The sequence below is a fragment of the Solenopsis invicta genome, chromosome 8, assembly GCF_016802725.1.
Source record: "Solenopsis invicta isolate M01_SB chromosome 8, UNIL_Sinv_3.0, whole genome shotgun sequence".
Taxonomy (NCBI): Eukaryota; Metazoa; Arthropoda; class Insecta; order Hymenoptera; family Formicidae; genus Solenopsis; species Solenopsis invicta.
In genome coordinates this window covers 4,989,128-5,009,207 of record NC_052671.1, presented here as the reverse complement: position 1 = coordinate 5,009,207, position 20,080 = coordinate 4,989,128, and the positions used below count along the sequence as shown (strand labels likewise).

The 20,080-nt window shown below is 41.3% G+C and overlaps 1 protein-coding gene across 1 annotated transcript in view; it reads right to left on the bottom strand.

Moving 5' to 3' along the window:
• Positions 1-843: 843 nt before the first annotated feature.
• The window catches only part of LOC105196221 (zinc finger and BTB domain-containing protein 17), a 28,369-nt gene continuing 9,132 nt past the window's right edge, over positions 844-20,080 (bottom strand). The window contains 1 exon segment of the mRNA XM_039452755.1: positions 844-20,079. Within this exon segment, the coding sequence (XP_039308689.1) occupies positions 19,498-20,079 (582 nt within the window). The 3' untranslated portion in view covers positions 844-19,497.

Here is a 20,080-nt window from a genome sequence, read left to right as displayed (position 1 = left end):
GAGAAAGAAGCTTAAAGCTAATTCATCTAGCGTCACTATCATTTTCACACCATGCTAATACTACGTGTTCCAGCTGGTACCCATGAACAGCTTGGTCGTTCGACGAAGAGGTCTTCGTTGTACAATATATAATATAGATTTCTCGAGCGATCGTAACACGCGTAACGATATAACTGTTCCGCGATCCGTATCCCGCATTTAGCGTTAAACGTGATTGTTTGCGACGTAAAACGCGTTCCTCTCGCATAAATTCTTCTCAAGAGAAATGAGAGACGAAATCAAACGGGCGAGTTCAACGCTAACTGTGAGATAAAAATGTCGTCTTTTGAGCATCGGTGAAAAATGTTGCTTCCACGAATGTCGGATATCACGTTTCAATATCGCCATAATTATCGGTGTGTTCTTCACATTAACGAACATTTTCGATTCAATGAAAAACGCAAGTGGACCTCGACCTGGCGCGGAATAATTCACGTTCCGACAATATCTACCTTGAGTCACACTCCCCTTGAGCGATCGAAGGATTTTTGTTCATTTCAGAATGTGCGATTAAAGATTCGGCGCAACGTAAAAATGTGTCTCTTCCAAGAAACTGAATAATTTCGAATCTTCCAACATTATCGAAGTATCAGTGGAAGAATAACTTCCATTTGATATTATTGATTTGCTGTCATTCATTCTGGCCGTAATTAAATTACGGCTAGACGAGGAATCGAAGTTTGGCGCCATTGTGTGTTGTTTGAGGTCACTGCAAACTGTAAGATTATATTTTTGTATATTTTTGTCTGCGCCGTTTTTAAACATCTCTACCAAATTTTTAATCGCAGGGTATTCAATTTTCTCTTTTTTTTTTTTGTTGATAAATAACGAGAAAATGGACTTGATCTAATCCTAAAATTCTGTCGTTAACGAAGTTTGTTAAGATGAGCGAATAAAGCCATATTTTTCTTTCTTTTTTGTGGCTCAAGAGAGCGATTCGAACGATCGAACGAATAAAATGAATAGTTAGTATCGAATGCCATCACGATGCGAATACAGTAGTTTCCCCCACAAGTGTGCTCGAAATGTCGGTTATCTTTTATCCTTCAACTCCTCCCAGTTTCAATTAAAAGAACCTCGAGGTTCTTAATAGAGCGCAGATAGCGATCCCAGCTGTCACAGGCACCGAGTGAAATACATTAGCAATCTACAGTAACTATATCACTACCTCGGAGGCGAAATACAATCGTCTGGAATGTTTATTATCGTCGCTCTCTACGTGCTAAACGCGCCAACGTTATTCCCGTCGAAAGTAGTCTCGATCGGCAAATAATTAATTAGCCAGCCAGGCTGGTCGATCTAGGCAATTAGTGTCATCTACGTAAATGCTAAGTACAATTAGCACTACGGTCAGAATAAGTTAAGGGCCATACATAATGTCTGTGTATACGTGTACATTATACGTGTATGACTGTGTGTGTGTGTGTGTGTGTGCGTGTACATGTATGTTTTATGTATGTATCGTGAAAGCGTGTGTGCTTGTGTAAAGGTGTGCGTATATGTGAGCATACGCGAATGTGTTTGCATGCGTGTAAAGTGTTTTGTGTGTGTGTGTGTGTGTCATCTACGAATTTTTTTTTCATTATCGGTATAATATAATTTACCTTTAGTATCTTTACGCCGTTAATTACTCGTTTTTAACTCTATATTGCTCTTTGTATTGCTTCGGCGGCAGTATAGCCCTACTAATCATGCAAGGTATATTTTATTGGTAGTTTTTCCTCATTACTAATTAATAAGTAATCATAATAGTGATTAATGTAGTTGGTAATAATAATAATAATAATAATAATCGTAATCATAATAATAATGATAATAATAATAATATTTTTCGCCGTTATCATTTCTGTATATAATGATAACCGTAAATGGTCGTAATTCTTAATTTGCGACTTGCTGTCGAATGCACTATATAGCTGCTAAAGTACGCACTCTTTCTTTCTCTCTCTCTCTCTCTCTCTCTCTCTCTCTCTCTCTCTCTCTTGTCCGTTCACACGTGCGCACGCGATTAACCGTGATTAACGTGATCACGCTGTCCTATTAATTAATTCGATATAATTTCGTCGGTAATAACCGTCAACGTATTTCTATAAATATAGTTAACTTTATGTTCTGCGTGTGTACTGCACTCTTACGTAAAAGCTACAAAATACCTGTGCGCGCACACACACGTACGCACAGCATACCAGCACTCATTCTCTCGCATACGCACATTTTCTCTGCTTTCCTTTCCCTTTTTTTCTTCTTTTGTAATTCCTTCCCGTATTTTTCCCCCCATCGTACACGTTTCCGTGGCGAAATTTCCGTGGCATCTCTTGCCTGGGTGTGTGTGTGTGTGTGAGAGTGTGTATGTATGTGCAACTCGTTTCCATCATTTTTTTCACGAAACCAGAGGATCCTACGTACGCTCGTAACACGCTCTTCACGATTAGACGCTACTTTTTAATTCTACTCTCTTTTTAATCCCTAATCTCCTACTAATCATGCTCCTTAGGCTCGCTATGCTTTCTTCATCGTTTACAAGCGTTTAATCGTTCTGCTTCTTATACGCGGATATATTATTAGTTTACTCTCTCGTATCCTTTCCATTCCGTCTTGCACGTTCCGCTAAATTCGACCGTTTAAGCGCGCGTACGTAAATAATTATCGTGTTGCTCGGCTGCGCCGTCTTAGGTAGGCTTAAACTATTGCGGATTGAGAATTTGTCGATCTATTTCTCGGTCCCATTCTTTCTCTCTCTCTTTCTTTCTTTCTCTCTTTCGCACTCTCGTTCGCTCGCACTCCCTTTCTCTCTTCCTTTCTCTCGTTTTCTTTAATTATTAATTAATATTATATCGGACGCGCGCCTCATCAAGGACGCGCGACCGTCTACGAAGTTATTGCTTTTGAATACCCCGGCTTCTTTGGGAGCATCCAATTGGAACAATATCCTGTAAATATCAGTCGTACTCGGAATGGGGTGGTGGGGGGTGGTGAGGGGTTGGGGCGGAGAGGGATGTAGGTTCGTTCGGACTGGCGAATCTTCTTTTGCTGGGCTTTTACGGGTAACTATCACAATACGTACAATATCAATATCTATATGCGTTATAGGTAAGGTAAAAGGTTCACCTGATATCACATACATCCTGAAAGTGTCGCGGCCGTTTTTATTCGCTATCGTCGAATCAACGAGGACGATTTCGCCGAAGGCGCGCGTTGGATTCCTCCCCCCATTTGCACGGATTCTTCTTTTATTTTATTGAATTTACAATCTTAATCTATTCTTTCGTAATCGGGCGGTGAAACGCGCGCAGTTGTGAGAAAGCGAACTTGGATAGTGACGATCGAGAGTACGCGGTGTCTCCGATTCAGAAATCTTTCCGACGATCTCATACGATAAGTTACGTAAAATATAATTATGTAATTGTATAAATATGCAGACGGAGAAATCCGCATCAATAATTATTATGTGGATTACATTTTTTTTCTATTGTTACACGTCCGATGAGTTTTGATAAATCGATCCAACACTTGAAAGATCGGGAGGAGGCTAGATTTACCGAGTGGATCGCCTTCGTACGAGTGTGGAAATCGTTCTCGTTACTTTTAGTAAATTTGTTCTCATGCCGTTCGACAAGCAGCTATTGATTTTTTCGCCGTCAATAACAAGAAGAATAATAATTCAGAATCGCGTTACCGTAGCCGAGATGATTTGCCGTTTTATTAGGGGGAGCCGTGTTATTGCTTTTGTCTCAACGTTGTCTTCAGTTCCTTCAAACCTGTAATTGACACTGACCGTACTCGTATGAAACGCGTTAAACACGCTAAACAATAATTTACTGGCGTATAGGCACTTTTTCTCTGTTCTCTTTTTTTTTTCTCTATCATTCTCTCTCTTTTTGTCTCACTCTCATTTTCTCACTATCTCCCTTTCTCTCCCTCTCACTCTCTTGTCCCCTCCATACCAGGGAACAAACTCACTCTGTAGAATTTGTTGCTTCCGTTTAATCGTTGTATCACCTTCCCGTTCCTTATCACTAACAACGATTTAAGATCACGTTTAATTGGATTAACATGGACTCTGCGAGCTTCCAATAGTACGAGAAAAGAGCGTCGAGAAGATGAAAGGGGGAAGAAGTGGCTCGTGTCGATAAAGTTATATTGCGATAGACAGAAGGGGGGGAGGGAGTTTTTTTCCCGTCCGGCTCCACACGTTCAAAATACATTTTTCTTCCATTGGCACAATATTTCGTTGAATTTATCGCTGCGCCGCTGCCTAGCGAGAAACGCAGTGGTAACGAATGAATCCGTTATATCCCATATTTCAAAATTACGGAATACATCGAAATTAGAACATCGGTTTTTGGCTTCGAGCTAAAAAGTTTATTTTTATTTTTTATTTTTTTAAGGCGTTGAATTAACGCTCCCTTTGGAAATAAGCGAATTTTTCAGTGGAAATTTTCAGAAATTGGACAGTGTGAACGTTTTAATGCGCAATTAACTACTCACTTGAAATTCGCTTCGGTATATGTTTGTGGAACCGGACGACAGGACCTCGTTATTGCAAATTCAGATTGCGCGTCATCGCGAGGTAACTCAATTACAAATATATTGCAATTCTCTTTGGTGCGTCCGCGCGGATACAATCCCGACCGTATCGATTTCGTCATTTATTTATTCTATCGTTTGACGGTGCCGCGATCAATTTCGGCGTGAGTTGAGAGAGGCCGTTCATTATCGATCAGTAAATGCGTTACCTCGCCCACACGTAGAGAGAGAGGGTGGCGGGGGGAAGGGGGCGGTGTACGCGTACAATTTTAACGACGTGAAAATGCAGTCCGACATAGTTCCTTTTAATTATGCGCTCTTCGGATAACATCGAGCACCACAGCCGTTCGATGCTCAACATACACGCAGACGACACAGGCGCGCACGCACACGAAGAACACGCGTGTAACAGTGCGTTTAACAGACAAAGTGGACAGCACAGTAAACGACGACAGGTGTAGAAGACATTTCCACGACACGAAGTACGAAAAGTGATCACCTCACAATTTCCAAGGAACCGGCCTTACTAACCGTCTAACTATATAACATTGAACGCCCCGACAAGTCCCGGACACATTCGAAACCGAGATTTCGCTTAAGGCATCCCGAAAGTGCGGCGCGAGTGTGAACGCGCGCGTTCCTTTTTTTTATTTATCTATTTTATTTTTTTTCCGTTGCGTCAAACGTGCGCGGAATCGATCGGGCACTACCGCGAGAGAGGGATCGGAATTGCCGCTTACATAGCCCGTTTGCGCGAATCGTTCTTGCTTTCGCTCGCTTTGTACTTAATATCACTATTATAGTCGCTTATTAAGATTTTATTGACTCGGTTTCGTCCTCGAAAGGTTTTATTGACTCAGTTTTATCATTATTGACTCGTTTTCACCCTTGAGCGATTTTTTCTCTCTCTCTTTCTCTGTCTCTTTCCCTCTCTCGATCTCGATTCCCCCGATCGCATTCGTCACGTTCTCTCCGCGTAACGCAAAAACAATGAAAAATTCGTCCGCTTCGTGATTACACGGCAATTCCACAGCGCGTCGCATTCCTCGAATTATTTTGTCGTGCAATTTATATTGGACTTTGAAATTCAGATTTGCAGAAACGTGTGTACTTGCTTATTTGCCGTATTCTTGATAAATTGCAAATATTATTTTACTGCAAGAGCGAATCATTTATTAGATAATTTGCGATTTACGAGATTTCGTAAAATGTAAGATTTAAAATTGATTTTTTTTAACTGTTATATCGTTGTGTTAGAATATAACATCTTTGCGTATATATTGATTCGTACGCTGAGAAAAAAAAGTTGTTAACTTGACTAAAATTTTCAACACGGTTAAATTGTTTCAGTTCAACTATTTATGCATTTAATTCAAATACACAAAATACTTGAACTTTGATTTGAGCATTTATATATTTAATTTAAATACATAAATACTTCAGTTGAAGAAATTTAATCATGTTGGAAATTTTAGTCGAGTTAACTTTTTTTCTCAGTGTATTTTCTAGCGATTCTCCTCTCTCTCTCCTCTTTCTCTTTTCCTTTCCCTTTTCTCGGCGCCGTCGAATTAATCGCGAATCACGAGCATCGAAAGTAATCCGAAAGAGGGGAACATCGAAATTTCGCGCTTGGATTGGCTCAAACATTTGTACATTTACTTGGACTTTACACGTAAAATTATGCTAGATTGAGTATTGCTTTGCCCTGATTCTCGAGCGCGATCGTTAACGATCGCCCTACTAGATATGAGATGAAATCCATAAGTTTCTCAATTGCTCGCGCGTTCCGAAGTATCAAAAAGGGTGTTCTGCGTTTCTCATCGGCATGATTCATCGGGAGGAATTCGAAAACAGCCGAGACATTAACAAATATTTTATTATTATTGACCCGACACTACACCCGCGATCAACAAGTATTGCAGCCGCGTATACCCCCGACGCGCGAGGAGTATCGCCCCTATTCGACTAATTAATTTCTCTTCCGCATTGATTTCGTTATTGCTCTCGGGTTAAGACGCGAAGTCGTTCGCTCGGTTTCCTATTGCTCGCTAAGCACTAAACCTCGCGCGGACTCGCGCGCGTTAAATAAAAACTTCTCTCGATAAAAAATTCATTTGGTGTTCGTTGGTGCGTTTGTGTTGGAAACTACACGTAGTATATATTCACTTCGCGATAAAGTTACGTAATTAAAATAATCAAACCGTTCGGGAACGATAGGGAAGATATATTCTTTGCTTTCTTTCTTTATCTTTGTTGTTTTTTTTTGTAGCGAAAATAAACAACTCCAAAAAACTTCCGTAAATACTTTACGGTTTCCGGCGTCGAAACTCCGGCCGGCTTAAACGTCCATTATCTACTTAAAGCTTCTTTCTTTCGCTATACGAAAAGAAGTGCTTGAATGGATTTTACGAACGCACTTTTGGATCTTAATCCACCGTAAAAGATGTTTCCGTTTTCCATGTGTTTTATCGTAAGTCTCGTATACGTTCCGACAGAAGCTCGTATAATATTTACGGATCAATTGCTTTCCATGTTCGTGCAACGCCTTTCCCAGTTTCCCAGAAAACTTTTCGTACGGTTAATCGCGCGATAAGTCTCACGCTATGGCAAAAGTGCAATTTAATCTGTCAATTCCGATATTTTTTTTTTTTTTAATTGCGTTTTTCCATGCGATAAATTTCCATCTGAAAAATCAAACTCGAAATATAAGAAGGATATCAAGTTAATTTAGAATTTTCTTTGTTTGGTGTGTCATTTTTAAAGCGCGACGTTCATAATACGATATTATATGTAATAAGTATAGCGTGCAACTTTGCTTATCGATATTCAATCATTATCGATGTAACAACGATATTCTATCCATGCCACTAGGGTCTGAAATATAATAGCTTCCGTTTCTCTTAACTTTGAATATCACGATATCTTTTTAAGAGTCGATACATTAATCACGCACAACGTCAGTTCTGTCATTCTATGAGTCATATAAGAATTCTTGATTCTTTTAATGTTCTAAAATTCTTGTCGTTTTACCAGTATAAAATTAAATATAAGTAAAAAAGGGGAAGAGAACTTTCATTTCAATGGAATAAGCTTTAATAATTTGAATGAAAAAGATAATAATATTTCCGTAATGTTATTAATTATTTTTATTAGACAATCTATTTATGAAACCTTTTATTACCATGGACTTTTAATAAATAAGCATAAAATTGTAAAATAATGTAAAAAGAAGTTTGAAATGCAAAAAAATGGTACGAGAGAAATTTGATGTTTCTCACTGCACATGTTGCTCGCAGTCTCGTGTAGGTAACAGCGATTGCATGTACAGTTAACGAATGAAACTCGGAAAGGCATCGGCACGGGCAGGAATTGATATTCGCGGCATGTCTAGCGACAAAATGAAGGAAGAACGTAGAACCGGAAGCCGACCGTTTGATCGCGAAACGCATGTATCGCACGTGTCGGAAATAATCTAAGGAAAAAAAAAAAGAAGTGAATTCGAGACCTTCACGCCGATATTTATCGAATATTGGCCCGACTGGGGACCCAGCTCTCGCCAGTATAACATTATTTATAATAGTTTACTTCATCTTGCTGCTTATACATTATGCTTTAAGTGCTGATTTCGTTTAAATAGTCCTTTATATCGCTACTTTCTAGTACTCGTGACATTGTTGTGTATCGTCTATATATATATATGTATTTATATATTTATATACATATTTATTATACGATGGCAGAAAGAAAATGCGGGACGTGACTGGAAACCAATGCTAAAAATGTAATGATATTAACGTTATTTAACGATATTACTTTTACAGTCGAGTCGTCTTAATATATATGTATACATGTGTGAACGTGTGTACGCAATTGCAATTGTATGTTGTAATATTCGAGTGTACGTGTGGGAGTCCGCATGTATACGTTTCAAGTAATCGTGATACTCGTACTGCACATGATGCATCGGTAAACGCGCGTCAGTTACAACGCATCCTCGTTACAAATCCCCTCGATACAAACCGTCCCTCGCTTTCGTATTCGATCCGTAATGATCGATCGGTGGACGATTTCGATCACTTTGGCATCGTCGCCGCGACTTTCGATTTTTCCGCGAGATGCTCGCTCTCGCTTTCTCCCGCACACGCGCGAAAATCGAGTCTGATTGCTTTCCGCTCTCACAAATCGCCGATGTCCGTCGGCCGCGATACGCAAATCGCGCCAAGTCGGAAGTGGCGGCGCGGTGTCATAACGAGCGTGTAATTAGCGCGAGGAAGGTTTGCACAATCGTGACACGAATATTCCGTTCCGGCGAATAGTCGTATGAGGTAACGGTTCGCCGCCGCGATATACGTCTGTAAATCCGGTGTAATTTCTCCGGCGTACCTTATAAATGAGACACGTCGCCGGCGTTTTCTATTCCGGATAACTTATTATTGAGCTGTATACGCTGTTATCCCGTCGAGGCGCCCGACACTCTTCATCGGGGAATTATATTTCTCGCGGTGACAAAAGCGTATCTTCGGCGCGTTGAGGATTAATCGGTGATGCTGAATAATTAAGTATGTAAGTCGGTTTCTCGTTTTCTCGTCAACTCTTGAGCTTCCGGATCTGACTCGAGAAAGTAATAATTTAATTCGCACATACACGCGCACACGCACACGCATACACTCACACAGGATATTCACAGGATATTCGTCGTCACGGTTTTTGTTTGTTCTTTTTTTTTGTTTTTTTTTTTTTACGCGCTTTTAATAGCTTGACGAATAGAAGTCGTAAATTAAAGCTTCTCATCTTCCAAGGTTTTAACTTCTCTCGATAAAGGCGAGACGACTCTCGTTATCTCTGCCAATATTTTTTTTTTCTCTTTACTTGATAGGAAAAACCCGATTTTGGCTATACTTGGCCGTGTACTTAACGCTAAAACTAGGGTTTGAACACATGGATCTCTAAGTGTCGTGCTGTTAAGCGCATTTTATTATCGACGGAAAGGAGTCTAGGATATCCGCACCGAAAAAAATTTAGTATCAAATCAACAATCTTTGTTTCATAAGCAAGAATATCAAATCTTCTCGGAAGAATTTATATAACATAATTTGCTTACATGAAGAAAATTTTTCTCTTCACGTAAGCAAATTGTGTCTGTTTAAGATTATAAATTTTTTGAAAAAGATTTATATTTTTGCTTATATATGAAACAATGATTGTTGATTTGATATTAATTTCTTTTTTCTGTGCGGGAATACTGGGCGTACAACGCGAATTTCATTTGCTTACAGGGATGCCCGATACTCCGGTAGTATCATTTTATTGCTGAGCGTTGTTGGCATACGTTGCATGGAATTATTGTTATACGTCGGTACCAAAGGCTGTAGGACACTCGCGTCAACACTGTTACGATGATAATTTTTGAATATACCGAGATATTGCAATATTAACAATGTTACATGAATAATACTTCTTGAATAAAATATCATATTAGTGTAAAGCGTTCCCAATTACGTTACGAATTAGATTGGACCTCAACGTTGACATGCGTTTTCTCGCTTACAAACCAAAGTCAGATCCATTCATCCCTTTCAATATTGTCGGGATTCCGTCCGGCTGCATGCGATCCTGCGAAATGTCATCGTAAATGATAATCGCGTTATAACGACACTGATAGATGATAGCGATATTGCAATGTAAATTACGTAACGTGCATTAGCGCCCCGATGTGACATATTCCAACTAACTCGGCGGCAATATCTGCAGACAACCGTGAAGTGATTAACGCTGTTATCCTACAACACTTTGGTTTACAGTGCAGAACATAATTAACGATCCGAGATGCAATTACTTTATAACGCGCGCTCGTCTTGCGCTTGATACCGTATTTTCAAGTAAACGCGGAGAGGGGGGGGGGAGAGATTTTGAGATATACGCTATGAAGAATCCGACAGTCTCTAGGTCAGATCTGCTTACTTTAGTTGTAATTTGGTCACCGTAACTAGAATATTTGTGCTCTGTGTTCGTATGAAATATTCGATTCCTCCTTCGGAGGAACAAAACGCCCACCGTTCTGTTTTTTTTGGTTTTTGTTTTTGTTTTTTTGTTTTTTTTTTGTACGATTATATCATTTTCGGCAAAAAATTCAACATACGCACGGCGGTTCCGCAGCTTAAAAGTCGTCGTCCCCATCATTAATCTCCGGTAGACGTTATCTTCTCTTTTAGATCGCAGATTACGATACCGCGATAGAAATAGTGAAATGGATTATTCACTTAATCATAGTTAGGCGCCGGTGCAACCGACTCTGAAACGTTCCGTAATTAACGATTTTTGTATTCTCGTTTAACAAGCTTGGGCAACGGCCCAATTAGCCTCGTTTGGACTTTCGACCGATCTAACGGTGCCGTAAAAACTGGTCACGCTTAATCGCGATTGAGAGTAAAGAGAGTAGCGTGTAATTTCGGATCCAAGGACCGTTGTCTCTTGCGTTATCTCTCCTTGAACGTTCCGTTTCCCTATTTTTTTTTTTCCTTTAATTGCTTTTTTTCTTCAACACACTTCCTCTCGCTTATGCCTAAGGCAACTAACAAACGGTTAAAAAATTGTCAAGGCCCTCGTTGGAAGGATTACAAAAGTACATCGCGCGTTTATCTGGTCTGTGTCTAACACAGGGTATCTTATCTGAGAGGAGAATCATTTCGTTGCACCGTGAGAGGATCCGAGGATCTGGATACGGAATCCGAGAGCGTCGGCCGAATAGGGAAGAAGGAAAAGAGCAGTGTGGCCGTTCTCGCCGTCTTGGAAAATTTTCGGCGCCCTCGCCGAACGCCCGGATGAATAATCGAGACACGTCGCACGGCGAAGAAAGGATTGTTGATTTTTTTTTTTTTATCTCTCGATAAAGTTTCTTTCCCATCCACGTGGCGCGTGTCACGCACAAGTGGGGCTCCAGTCGCGAGAGTGTCGATTTACGAGCGTTCGATCCGTCATCGACGCAAGCGCAAGCGGCAGGCGGATTGCCCGTCGTTTAGCGAGCGTATCGCGCGATCTCCGTTTTCCCGGTTTGACAGGACGCGCGCCCCGTGTCGCGTATCTTCCGAAAATTACGCTCAATTAGTGCAGATTGCACAGACGCGTTTGTATCGGCGCGTCAATCAGCGGTGGTGCAATTGCAACGAAGGGATTGATTTGACGCACGCGCGCGAATTGGATTTACTTTTATTTAAAAAAAATCACGCACGTCTACCGCCTCTCCTCCGACAGTTTGACGTTACTCGGAGACCGATTATTGTCGCGCTCCATTTTTTTTTTTTTACCCCCGCGGGTCTGAGTTTGTTTCGATCCGATTTGCGTCCCACACACATGCCGCGCGATTGTTGTTACATTAAGCATAATTTTGCCAACTTTCGATCGAACGAGAATTCTATTCGGTAAATTTGATTTTTTTTTTTTTGCGTTTCTCTCTTTCTCTGTGAAAACGCGCGTATCGACGGGGGCCGGGCCATGACAAATGAGGATTTTCACGGGCGGCGCGGCGGTACGAAAACGCGCGTTCAAATAAATACGCGGCTCGCGAGTTAAAACACAGAATAACGGCGTGGACGGAAATCGCAATTAAATCAAAGATAAATTGAAATAAAACGACGGTCAGGCGCGCGGCGCGGCCGGATATTGCAATTAAATCAAAGGTAAATTGGAGCGAAATGACGGTCGACCTGCGCGGGCTAAATTAAAGTTAAATCAAACGTAGATTAAAACAAAATGACACGGGCGCGAGTTTGCCCCGATGTGGATTAAAACAATGTTGGGTTTTATAGGCGACCGATGGGGGAGACTCGCTTTAATTCATATTACGGCGAAATTAAACGATGGTTTGATATCAGTTTGATAAAAAAAAAGCTATATATATACGTACTATATTTGGCGGTGGCGTATTTCGCCCGGGGTCTCGAAAAGTGCGCGACGTAATTAAACGGCGTTCGATAAATCGCGCGCGGCGAAGCCAGCCAGAGAAATCCTCCAGGAAAACCGGCGTGGGAACGCGCGAAAAGCGCGCGCGCGCGGTCATTTTTCACGGCGGCGAGCTTGCCAATTAGGGCGTATGACGACTCGACCGGAATTGCCCGGTCGTCTGACCTTAGAACCACTGGAGGTGCAAGGACACTCGAGATGGGAGAGTAGAAGGACCAGTAGAGTCAAGAGAGGACTGCCGCGTGTGTGTCTTCGTGCGTGTGTGTGTGTGTGTGTGTGCATTTGTGTGGGTGTGTCATTCCGTGTGTACGCTTGCATGTAGCGCGAGTGTGCGTGCGTGAAAGGAATCTCCGCCGACCGCGTCGCAGTCGCACGAAAGTATCGCGCACGTCTGTAGTTTTGTTAGCAGTAGAAGAGTTGTTTATGCTGTGCCACGAAGAGAGTACGTTTCGACGTTGATTCTGACCTCGACTTCTCGAGCACGCCATGAGAAGGCTTTCTTTAGGAGCCAAGTTTTCAGATCGAAGCGGGAAGTACGAAAGAGGAGGATTTAAGTTTCGATTGGACGAGAGGAAGGGCCCTCCTCTGTTCGCTTTTATTTCCTCGCCGCGCTGCTACGTGCCGTAAGAACGATCCCTAATTATCATAAGCGACATTAGGCGATTAGGAGTTGCCCGTGGGCTCTACGTGCCCTGCCAGGGTGTTTTATTAAATATTCGCTAATGCATAATGTAGTATTAAAAATGTGACTTTAAGTGGTCTCACGTTACGTCGCCCGCATTATAATGCAGTGCGTTATATCTACTTGTATCACCGCACCTAATGGCGACAAAAACTTTGAGCTCTCGCTCTCGCTCGCGCGCGCGACCGCCATTGATAAAATAAGTTTCCTTCTCGTTAAATGATGAACTTTGGATGCAATTTCAACTTACAAATTAATGTTATTCAAATGAGCGAGAGAGATCTTACTCTCTAAATCTGAATCGGTAAAATCTTGATTGATTTGCTATACTTGTAACAGTGATTATCAGTGACTGTTCACTGTTTTTATTTTTTAATGATTTCGATTAAAAAAGGGACATTTATTGATCGAAATCAATGTATTGTCAGCTCATGTATCACTGATTGACATAGTTATATCACTGAAGTATTATTCACTATTTGTCAGCGAATAATAACCCTGATTCTGATTTAGAGAATACGAAACGTAAATAAGAATGACGAAATCTCCATGCGAAACCGATTGAACTGTTCGTCATGTTCATACGGGGAAAATGAGTATTTTTCTTTTTCTTTTAGCCGAGAAATGAAAGACAGTCCACACGCTCGCGCGCGTGTCAATACCGAGGTTTTTGCGAAGAGAGAGCCCTTCCCTCGACCAATTGCATACACGTCGTAATAGTACAGTATAGCGATATAGAAGCTTACGTATCACTATAATCCCGCGATTAAAGGGGGTAAGAGTAAGATAGGGATTATTTACACAAGAGCATCGGCTATGAAACGCATTTATTTTCCACTTCTACGCCCGATAGAGCTCCTACCGCTAAGTATATTCGCCGCATTCGCCTCGCGCGTTATCAATAAATATACCATCAAATTTAATGTCGTTTATCTATATTCTGTTTCTCTTATGTTTTGTACACACTTCTTTGAGCACCTCTAAGTAACATCGATTTCACGATAACAGGGGGTTGAGCTTGAATCGAGTTCGGTTCCCTCGACTCTAAACTATCGGCGAGGCTTGAGAAATTCGCTATAGGAGTAGCCGCTCTGTTGGCATTTAAGGCATAATGACATATCCGCGAAAGAAAAGCGAGAGAAGTACGGAAATGGCGTGGCGACCCTTTTTTTTTTCTTTTTTACAACGTGTTAAATTTATACAAAAATTGTGAACCCGAGTTGAAATCGTGGTGATGGAAAGATTGGTGTTCCAATTGTCTTAAGTAAGATGAAACCAACGTTTTTACAGCAAGGACCGCATAGATATAAATAACAAGGTTGCCAAAATGATAATCACATATCACGCAGAATTCAGTTAATTCATGAAAATCTTTATCTTTAGCAGAGATCGTTACTGAGATTGATCACAGGAAAACTTTTTGCGTCCCTTCTCCTTATAATTAACTTTAAATTATGCAGCGCTCGTTACATCGCATTGTCCTATTTGAAAGAGGGGGGGGGTGGGGGGGGGGGCGGCGAGAAGGGAAGGTATTTGTAATTTTAATAAATTCTTTAATTTGTCTCTCTACAAGATTTCGTTCTATAGTCGTATAATCACTACGCTTAAACGGGCTTAAAAAAATAAATTACCGGGAACAAATCTTCCGCAGCGGGTATGACTCTTTTTCTTCACCTTCGCGTCGAGTAACAATTCGCGTTTTAAAAAATTGAGAAAGAAATTGACTAGGTAACCGTCTAACGAACCGACGCAATTCCCACAACGAACCCTCGCCGTCCGCTAATTACGACTATAGTCACCGACCGTTCTCTTTCTAATCGGCTCTTTACAGCTGTTCAATTTCTACGCGCGACTACAAATCGTGAGAAAACAAGTGGATATGCTCCCTTTCGATCGTAGCTCCCTTTTAAAGCTCCGGTTTGTGTTTTTCATAATGGCATTTGAGTACGACGAGCACTCTCTCTCTCTCTCTCTCTCTCTCTCTCTCTCTCTCTCTCTTATACACGCTTCAATTATGAGTTGCGACTATATACAGGATGTCCCACGACCGGCGGTAAAATCGAAAGCAACGCGATCCTCTTTAAAAAAATAAAGGCCCACGCAATTAATTCTTTCGAATCATTCGAATTCATTTGATTGCCAAATATTGATTGTATTCCTTGCGTGACCGTAAATTGATATTTAAATTGGCTGAACGGTAAATAATTTGCAAAGGTAGAGGAGAGTTCTTGTACAAAATTGTTGACAACGAATAGTTGCTGTTTATTCTTTGTTTGTTTGGTTCAAAGAATAATATGGCTGTTTTAATAGAAAACGTAATGAACTTTTATAGAAAGGAAAGAGTGTTTTGGAATAGATTAATTAAAAACAGACGGACGTAGTGAGCAATTTCTGCAAAATAGAATAAAGTGGTAACTTTTCTTTCTCAATATTGTTATAAAGTTGTTCTATTTCGTTCTCTTTTTTTTTTAATAAAGTGTTGGAACTTGCTTTAGGATTTACCTTTACTTCCAGTGAGGACGTTCTGTTTACGTGTACGTATAATATATAAATGTATATTATGCATATATATTACCACGATCCGGAAGTTTAAGTGTATTGACTAATAACTATTTCCCGCGAGATTATTTTAAATAAAGTAGCTTGTCGCACGGAATGGCGGCATTTTCTTTTTTTCTTTTTCTTTTACAAATCAGAATGGAGAAATTGCACATGCTTTAGTTTTTTTTTACTCGTAACGCATGAATATCAATCGTTGTATCGAATCGTTGTACTAGCATAATAATAATAATAATAGTAATAATAATAATAATAATAATAATAAATATACTAATACCGATAATAATAATAAATAATAATAAATACAATAATAATATTAATACTATAATGACAATAATATACGACGGGCTTGTCAAGAGATTAATGCGTGACACATGAGGAATGTAAGAACAGAGAGAATGGCTCCAAGATGAAAATCTGTGATAAAATGCATAAAAATAGTCTAAAATCGATAAGGTGTCGTGTACATTGCGCACTGGCGTAACATATTGTTTTACATGCTTTTCAATATCTTGACAACACGTCAATAATAAATACAGGAACAAATAATTATGACATCATGACTAGGGTATCGAGAAAATAACAATATTTCTACTATATACAAAGAAATAAGCGCAGAACGAAGAGTACGACACAAACGAACGATACAATAAGCGGTGACGTACGCCAGGGCGTACCAACGAAACAGCCAAAGGAAATATGTTGGGACTTACGGGTAAGTCGAGCGAGCGGTGCGCATTATTGCGGATTTTCGTTGTACGCTACGCGAATAAATTAGTATTGCTTAATCGTTTATTGCTCTATAGCCGTATATTCATATGCTTATATATATGCATTAATAGCAGCGTGGCGTATTTATCAGTGGCTAGTGCCGCGCGAGATAAAATTTAAAAAAAAAAAGAGGAAAAGAAAAATCGAACGAAGCTCTACTGCGCGTAAAGCATTGTCGGCCGATCGTAAGGCTCGATCCGGTCCGGAACGAGCTATGCGAAAAATATTGTTCGTTCTGTTCTCCCTGCAACTTTTGGCGGCGAGGTTCTTTCTCTATACTGTACATGCAAAATACGTTATCGTTCTTCGATAATATGATCGTTGCAAAAAAAAAAGAAAAAAAAATAGAGAGAATGATCAGGCAGATCGCCCGCATGCTCATCGGCCGTAATAATTGTTATTAGCTCAATTATTATTTTTTTTTTCCGCTAGGCGACGTGAAGCGTATAGTCCACACCCCTCCGATCGCGTTCACCGCGATTTTATTCCTGTTCATTGGACGAAAATTGTATAAAATTATTTGAAATTTTCGCGATTAAATGCGCGCAACGATACACGATATCGATTTCACCCCGATTTTGAAATACGGAAAAATCAATTGATTGTCGTGGAGAAATTAATAATTGCCTTTCGTACGGTTTCACAATCATGGCACAACATAATACGCTGACTGAATTATGAATGTACACCGCAAATTTATTCTGATAATTCAATACATAGACCAGCTACTGATGTATATTCATCACGCGAACGTGATTAATGATTTTTTTTTTTTTTGGCGTAAACGTGATTAAATGCTCAACGCGGCATGACCTATGCAATTAGTGGAATGCGCTGCGTAGAATTTATTAGTTCTGCCGATATAATATTATCAATTGATATCAATAGGGGTAATCTGGTATTATCACTGCGAGTAATACAGGGACACACAGATACACTGCGCATTGTAGCAAAATATAAGGCTTTAAAAGGCATCGTCGACTGACTCAAAAGTGATGATTAAAAAAAAAAAAAATGTAAATTAGAAAAAGAGATCAATCCCGATTTGACGTTTCGAGAACTTTTAACGCAAAAGAAAGACCAGGGGGTGTGGATTGTGGGCGATCGTTCTCCATCATGCCTAAGCATATATCGTCGGTTCTTGCTCGAGACTTCATTAAACTTCGATGTGTTCGCCTCTATATGTATAATTATATAATTCGTTGTGTCGAAACATTGCTTTGACCGTACGTGTCGTCATATTTTTTTTCCCTTATATTGCTTCTATAAAATATGTGTATAACAATGTTACGCATCTATTACTCGAATTTTGCTCTAAGTACGTGGTGTGTACGTGGTGAGTCTCCGTTTATGCGATACCGTTTTTACGCGTTTCGCTTTTTGCGCGCCCGCGAACGCAACCGGTCGATTCGCGCGAGCGACTACCCCCCGCGACATTTCGCGCCGTCACTTTTTCGCCGCCGCGCCGATTCGATATCGCGATATAGTCGCTCGTTTCGTGACTGAAAGTGCCACGCGTGTTACCGGTTACACATGGTGGCGCATAAATCGCATAATCGTGCGAAATACGCAGGTGTGCGTCGACGATTCGGCTCGTGACATGAAAAATGAGGAAGGATAAAAGATTTCCGTGAAAGCGCGTATATATTTTTTTTTTTTTTTTTTCAGAATCCGCTAACGTATATTACCCGTTGGTTTGTCGAAAATAACGCGGCACGTACGGCATAACTCCGACCGTGCAGTGCAGGTCGTTGGTTACCGCAAATATCGATTAGCTATAGCTTTCATCATTTTCTATCCCAATGGCTCAGACCCAATGATGAAATATTAAGAAGAACGTCTACCGCGAACGGCTATTAACCTTCTTTTTGCTCCGAGTAATTTTAAGCGCGAGTGTCTTCAAACAGCCGCATTAACATTTTTACATCAACCATGGCGCAATTATTGGAATCATGCTCCCGGTACTCGGAAATACTTGACTTGTCCCGAGTAATGGTTGTTTGAAGTCGACGGCACTTAAAATATTGACGAACTGCAACAGATAGTCCCTAATCGATCCCGGTGGTTTCTCTAAAAACTACTTGCTTATTTAACAGTTATTCCGAGAAATCCTCTCTACAGTTTGCGATCCTCCGAAATGGAAATTGGCTTTTTTGGGGGGTTTTGAATAATTGATCGCGAATGTACGGGAACCGTCGATGACACCTGCGCGTTTTCGGCATTTACGGTCTGATCGGCCTCGATCGTCGATCGAACGCGAGGCGCGAAGTGATCGAGATTCGACGAGCACGGCTCGCGTGAACCGCGATTATACGGATCCCATCATCGATCTGTCGAATCCTGGATCTCTTGCTTCACTCCCCGTTTTAATTTAGGCAGCTAAGTATTAATAAATAATGTCTTCGTAACGAGCTTCGCGGACTAGAATCGTACGCGCTAGTAAATATATATATACTATATATAATAATATAATAATATATCATATAATGTAATAGGTATATATAATCGACTAGAGTGACTAGACTCTGCAGTGTGGACGTCATCGTTCGACGTGTTTTTTTTTCTTTTTACGACTTAACATTACTGGACGTTTTTATTAATGTTAGACATTATTAGTAAACTCACGCTCTCCCTCTCTCTTGCTCCCTTTCTTTCCATCTAAATCTCTACTCGCTCTCTCTCTCTTCTCTTCACTCTCGCTCTCTCTCTCTCTCTTTCTCTCTCTTTCGCTCGTTCTCTCTCTCTCTCTCTCTCTCTCTCACTCTCTCTTCCTCTCTAGCTCTCGTTTCTGTCTCTACTGGCACTTTTCTACTTAAAATCTACGGCAAACCTTATATCCTCTCCTCCGCTCTTCGTACCCTCGCGCCTCTTCGCGATCAAACGGCGATCATGGGACACCGCTAGCTCTCTCTCGAGCCTTCGATCCTCGTGGCGTCGTGGTTCTCTTTCTCGAAGCGCTGCTACAAGCCTCGATTGGTGTTCTGTTGCTGCGTGGCATTGTTACCGGCATGCTGCGGCTGTGGCTGCGGCTGCTGCTGCTGCTGCTGCTGCATCTCCTCGTCGCGCAGGCACGCCGACTCCAGGTGTTTGTTCAAATAGGACTTGAGGGCGAAGGTCTTGTGGCACCTCGAGCACTCGTAGTTCTTGTCGGCCGAGTGCGTCTGCATGTGCGCCCGTAGATTCGAGCGATCGGCGAACGCCTTGCCGCAGTGGGCGCATCCGTACGGCTTCTCGCCGGTGTGACTACGCAAGTGGCCCTGCAGTAGCCAGGGCCGCGAGAACATCTTGCCGCAGACGCCGCAGCTGTGGGCGAGCTTGTGCGTGAGCACGTGCATCGCCAGGGCGGGCATGCTGACGTACGCCTTGCCGCAGTGGATGCACTTCTTGGCCGATTGGGAGTCGAGGCTGCGATGCGTCTGCTTGTGCCGCGACAGGTTCGACGACGTGGCGTACTGCTTGCCGCACTCGGTACACGTGAACTTGGGCCTGTCCGGTTGAGCCGCCTCTTTGTCGGGCACGGCAGCGTTGCTGGCGCTAGGCGCT